Source organism: Monodon monoceros, unplaced genomic scaffold (genome assembly GCF_005190385.1).
Source record: "Monodon monoceros isolate NGI ecotype Baffin Bay Population unplaced genomic scaffold, NGI_Narwhal_1 Super_Scaffold_20, whole genome shotgun sequence".
NCBI lineage: Eukaryota > Metazoa > Chordata > Mammalia > Artiodactyla > Monodontidae > Monodon > Monodon monoceros.
The window spans coordinates 47598709-47603881 of record NW_021703777.1 but is presented as its reverse complement, the minus strand read 5'-3'; the positions used below and the strand labels follow the sequence as shown (position 1 = coordinate 47603881).

The 5173-nt window shown below is 41.9% G+C and overlaps 1 protein-coding gene across 2 annotated transcripts; it reads left to right on the top strand.

The window, feature by feature from the left end:
- The first annotated feature begins 680 nt into the window (after positions 1 to 680).
- Positions 681 to 2143, top strand: LOC114902831 (platelet factor 4-like). 2 transcript variants are annotated; one of them, XM_029235481.1, is made up of 3 exons: positions 681 to 821; positions 1102 to 1267; positions 1407 to 2143. In XM_029235481.1, exons 1-3 carry the CDS (start codon positions 737 to 739, stop codon positions 1492 to 1494), a joined length of 339 nt encoding a protein of 112 aa, XP_029091314.1. In that variant the 5' UTR covers positions 681 to 736; the 3' UTR covers positions 1495 to 2143. The 2 variants fall into 2 exon arrangements, with proteins under 2 accessions (XP_029091314.1, XP_029091315.1); XM_029235482.1 differs by having other exon boundaries at positions 685 to 821; positions 1138 to 1267.
- The last annotated feature ends 3030 nt before the right edge of the window (positions 2144 to 5173 follow it).

Sequence of the window (5173 nt, the reverse complement as noted above, 5' to 3'; positions counted from 1 at the left end):
CCCTCCCACCCTCCCTATCCCACCCCTCTAGGTGGTCACAAAGCACCAAGCTGATCTCCCTGTGCTATGCGGCTGCTTCCCACTAGCTATCTATTTTACGTTTGGTAGTGTACATATGTCCATGCCGCTCTCTCACTTTGTCACAGCTTACCCTTCCTCCTCCCCGTATCCTCCAGTCCATTCTCTAGTAGGTCTGTGTTTTTATTCCCGTTTTAACCCTAGGTTCTTCATGACCTTTTTTTTTTCTTTCTTACATTCCATATATATGTGTTAGCATACGGTATTTGTTCTTGATGAGGCAGTTGAGAGTTGAGAAGGAAACAAACTTTCCTGCTGTATCAACTGCAACACGGTGACTACAGAGAACTCTACTGTTGCACATAACCATAACCAAGAAAACATACATTTTTATAAGGTTAAAGTACCGTTTCTAACTGCACAAATGTGCATGTATTATATGAATTCAGGGTAGCGGTTGGATCCTGCTACCAGCTCCCAGCAAGACTGCTGATCCCTGGCTTCTTTTCCTTTTGCCCTAATCTTGGCTGCACAGTGCCCAACTCTGCAGAAGTGTCTCAGCTTCCGCACCGCAGTTCTCCATCCTCAACCCCAGGCTTCCGACGAAGTTGACCCACCGCGGGTATAAAACGGCCTGAGAGTCTCGGGAACCACCGGTCTGCGGAGCGCCAGCCCGGGCTGCCCCTGCGCTCGCGGCTCCTGCTGGCATCTCTGCGACATGAGCCTGGCAGCTGGCACCCGCGCCCCCGGCCCGCGGCTCAGCCCCGGGCTGCTGCTCCTACTAGCCGTCGCTCTCGCCCAAGGTGAGAGCTGAATGAAGCAGGGCCTGGGGGAGGTCGGGGGCGGTGGGGAGAGAGTGCTGGAACCCCCGGGGCTGGGGCGGAGTCTGTACCCGTCTCGGTTCCCAGCTGTGATTGACCGAGCGCGGCTAAAAGCGCAGGCGCTGTGCCAGGCTCTGCCCGCTGCGCTCTACCACCTGGACAGTCAGACACTTTCTGAGGGAGGTCTGGTTTGTGGATGAGGAAGTGAAGGTCAGACGCCACGCCACGCGAAGATCCCTAAGGTACCGCTGGCTATTCACAGAGTCGTCGCTCCCCACTGTCCCCGCCCCACCCGCAGCAGACTCTGAAGGTGGAGCTGGAGACCTGCGCTGCGTGTGTGTGAAGACCACCTCTGCGGTCCATCCCCGGAGCATCTCCAGCCTGGAGGTGATCGGGGCTGGACTCCACTGCCCCAGGCCCCAACTGATGTGAGTCCTTGCACTCGCTTCTTTCGTGCCCACCCTCTTCTCTCCCCTTCCCTACCGCCCCTCTCCACCCGCCTCCCGCCAGCCTAATCCCAAATTCAAACCCAAGGACTGAAAGGCGCGCCTCTTCTTTCCCTGGCAGAGCTACGCTGAAGGATGGGAGGAAAATTTGCCTGGACCCGCAGAATCCTCTGTATAAGAAAATAATCAAGAAACTTTTGAAGAGTTAGCTCTTAAATCTGTACTTTTGCTATATAAAGTGTTTCTTCTTTCTTTTTTCGTTTTCAATCTAACTGCGGAAAAATCATCTGATGATTTTATTATCCTTGAAATTCTACATAAACAAAATAAATGAAGTTGTGGTATAGTCAATATTTATTAATGGAGGAAAGAAATAATGTTGACATATCACAATTTCATATAAAGAAAAAGCTCCGGAATTTTAAGCAAACATATATTTTGAAAGAAGGTTTGGTTTAATAAAGACTGGTTTTACTTGGTGTTGTATGTTGGCTGATATATATTTGCATATTTCCAGGATTGTATTACTTAATAACTACTTATTTACATAATAATGTCATGATTAGCTTTGCCAATAAATATTAATTGCACTTAAGTTTTCTGGGCTGCTTTTTTTTTTAAAAAAATTAAGTAAATAAAGCAGACTCTGCTTTTACCTCCTTAAGATTTATACTTTACCCCAGTATAGAAAATTAACAAAAATGAAACTAGAATTCTCTACTACTTAGTGGAAATATACTGATACTTTCCAGAGCATTACATTAAAATATTGTACTCTTTATTGATCCTTTGATAATGCTGACATTTAACAAAAATGAAATGGTAAAAACAGTTCCTGTACTCATGTTACTGCCTGTAATAAATCCCACATTTGGCAAACTTACAGAATTGGTTCTTATTACATTCCATTTATATACCATGAGTTTTGCTCTAAGCATGAAAATGTCTTTAATAGACTTTTTCCTCAGTATTCTCGGGTTCAGTAAAACCTTATTTGCAGTTTACCACTGTTCCATGAATCTCTTAACATTGGAGATACTGAGATTGTGTGTTAAACAGCTGTGGAAATTAGGAGAGATACAGGTTGTGTTTTCATTTATGCTTTAAGAAGACACTACTATACTTTAGGAAGAAAGGATGGCATTGAAAGTTGGGTGTGTTAGTTACTTTGCTTCTGTAACAAAGTACCACAAACTCAGTGGCTTTAACAGCACAAATTTATTATCTCACAGTTCTAGACATCACAAGTCCAAAATGGGGCTTACAGGCTAATGTCAAGGTGTCCTCAGAGCTGCATACCTTCAGGAGGTTCTAGGGGAGAATCTATGTCCTGTCTTTCTCAGCTTCTAGAGGCCACCTGCATTCTTCAGCTCCTGGTCCCTTCCTCTATCTTCAAACTACATCACTCCAACCTTTACTTTTGTTGTCACCTCTGACCCTTCTTCTTATACCCTGCCTGCCTCTTAAAAGGGGCCTGTGATTATGCTGTGCCCACTTCGATAATCCCACTATACCCACTTGGATAATCTAAAATAATCTTCCCATCTCAAGATCCTTTCACATCTGTGAAATCTTTTTTGCCATATAAGGTAACATTTTCACAAGGTTCTAGAGGTTAGGATATGGAAATCTTTATTCAGCCTAGAGGGCAAGAAGGCAGAATCTAGTTGAGGCAGGAGAAAGCTACAGACCTTTACCCATGAGCCAAAGTCATTTCAACCTAAGGTGGCAATGTTTGTGTACAGGGAGGATTAGACTGCTAAGAGAAAATGGAGAATGTCCATTTCAGTCTCCTTGGGGTGGGAGAAAGGGAGGAAGCTTTGAGATAACAAACTACTTAAATAGATGCTATTTATAGAGGCTTATGAAGTGCAAGAGTACCATCTAAATTTTCACAACCACTTTGCACGTCAGGTACCATTATTCCCATTGTAGAGTTGCAGTAACAGTCTCAGAAAGGTTAAGGCACCTCCCAAGGCCAGTTTGCTAGAGGGTGAGCAGATCAGCCTGGCTTTCGACTCCCTGCTCTTGCCTTCATGTTGTTCTGCCTTTCACACAAGTTAGTGGCATGTTAGCTAGTTTTTCAGAGAGGAACTGACCCAAAAACCAGCTCTTGGAGGTGGTGTATGAATTTGCCAGGGGCAAAGGGAAGAATGAAACTGCCACAAGATGACAAAGTAGAAAGACGCAAGATCATTAAGTCCTCAGGATGTCTACCATTCTGCAGTATGTCTATGGGGATGGGTCTCCCAACTAGTTTTCACCCATTTGGTGTTTTTCACTTTTGATCCACCTTGTGCACCTTCACCCAAATTATCTTCAAGGTCCAAAGTTCTTATCGTGGCACACAAGGTTGTGCTATACTCACTTCCCCTTTGTGCCTTAGTTTCTTCATCCATGAAATGTGGATGAGTGTCTACTTCATAGATTATTGTGTAGACTAAGTAGATGATGCGTGTGAAACACTGGGCATAGTTCCTCATACATAGTCTGTGCTTAAAAATTAGCAATGATTAATTGTTACTCTTGCCTTCTTTTCTTTTTTTATTTTTTTGCTTTCAATATTGTTCTTAACACACAATTCCAGTCAGTTTGGAGTGTTGAGTAAGGCATTTAACAGAGTGCTTCTTGGTGATAAGTAGCAAACAAAAAAGTTGCAATAGCAATAAAAGTTTCTCAAACCAAACGAACTTTGGAAAAGAATACATTGACATTGGCTGTGAATGGTACAATACTTTTTCGCCTAACTTCCTTTTACTGCCTGCATCAAACAACATACTTAGTTGGATTCAATAACTCCTAGGTATGACTCAAAGGGCCAAAGACCAAAACAAATTGTGCAAAGTCAACTAATGTTGGTGCCTTGTAAATTCTCCCTTCGGAATTACCTTGGCTAACCAGCCGGAGAACGCTTTCAAGTGGTCGCTTTTATCAGCAATGGCACTGGGAGAGGACTTTCCTACCAGGAAAAGTCTAAATTAGAGAACAATTTACTGTAGCTGCCTGCTGTTCAAACATTCATGGAGTGATATAGATTGAATGTACTTAAACGTGAACTATTTTTTCTTTCTTTTTCTTCTTCTTTTTTTTTTTTGGCTGGAGGTAAGTCAGCAGAAAATGTCCCCAACCAAGTGCTTACTGCACAGTCACAGGCCTTATCAACAAACAAAACCACCAAAGTGTATTTTGCTCTGGGACATTCTTCAGCATTTTTCTAATTTTTGCTTCCCCCCCCCTCCCTTTTAAGGTCTTTGTGGTAAAAACAGTTTCCTCTTCAATGCATAGAATATTGAGGTCTTAGTTGGTTATAAAGATATATTCATATTTTTTTCTCATTACAAAAACAATGAATACATGCTCACTACAGATAACTTAGAAATACAGAGGAAATAAGGAGGAAACTTAAAAAAAAAAAACCTTTAATTTCACTACTCAGAACGTTCTTTTCATTTTTTAAAATATTAGTCATTTGATGTAGTTATGAGGTGAACTGCTGATTTTCAATAAAATATCACTGTACACAATCATAAAAAGAACACAGTAATTACTTCATTGCAATGAAACTAGTTAGTGAGTATTCTTGTTCCAATTTTGGTTAATAAAATAAGTTTTTACTTGGCCAGAGAAATAATATCAAACCCATGTGGCCTGGTATCTATTTATAGATTTATAGGTACTGTGTATGTATGTATTCACTGTGTGTGTATGTATGCATGTATAGACACACAGGCCTAAAGCAAGTTTAAAATACAATACTTATACTTGCTTTATCAAGTATTGTGTTTTGATATTTTATTTTCTATACTTGTTACAGAACTTAGGTTGGGCTTCTTGCTGCTCAAAAGCCAATATTTGGGAGGCAAGTGTTGGTTGGAAAAGGAAAGGTTG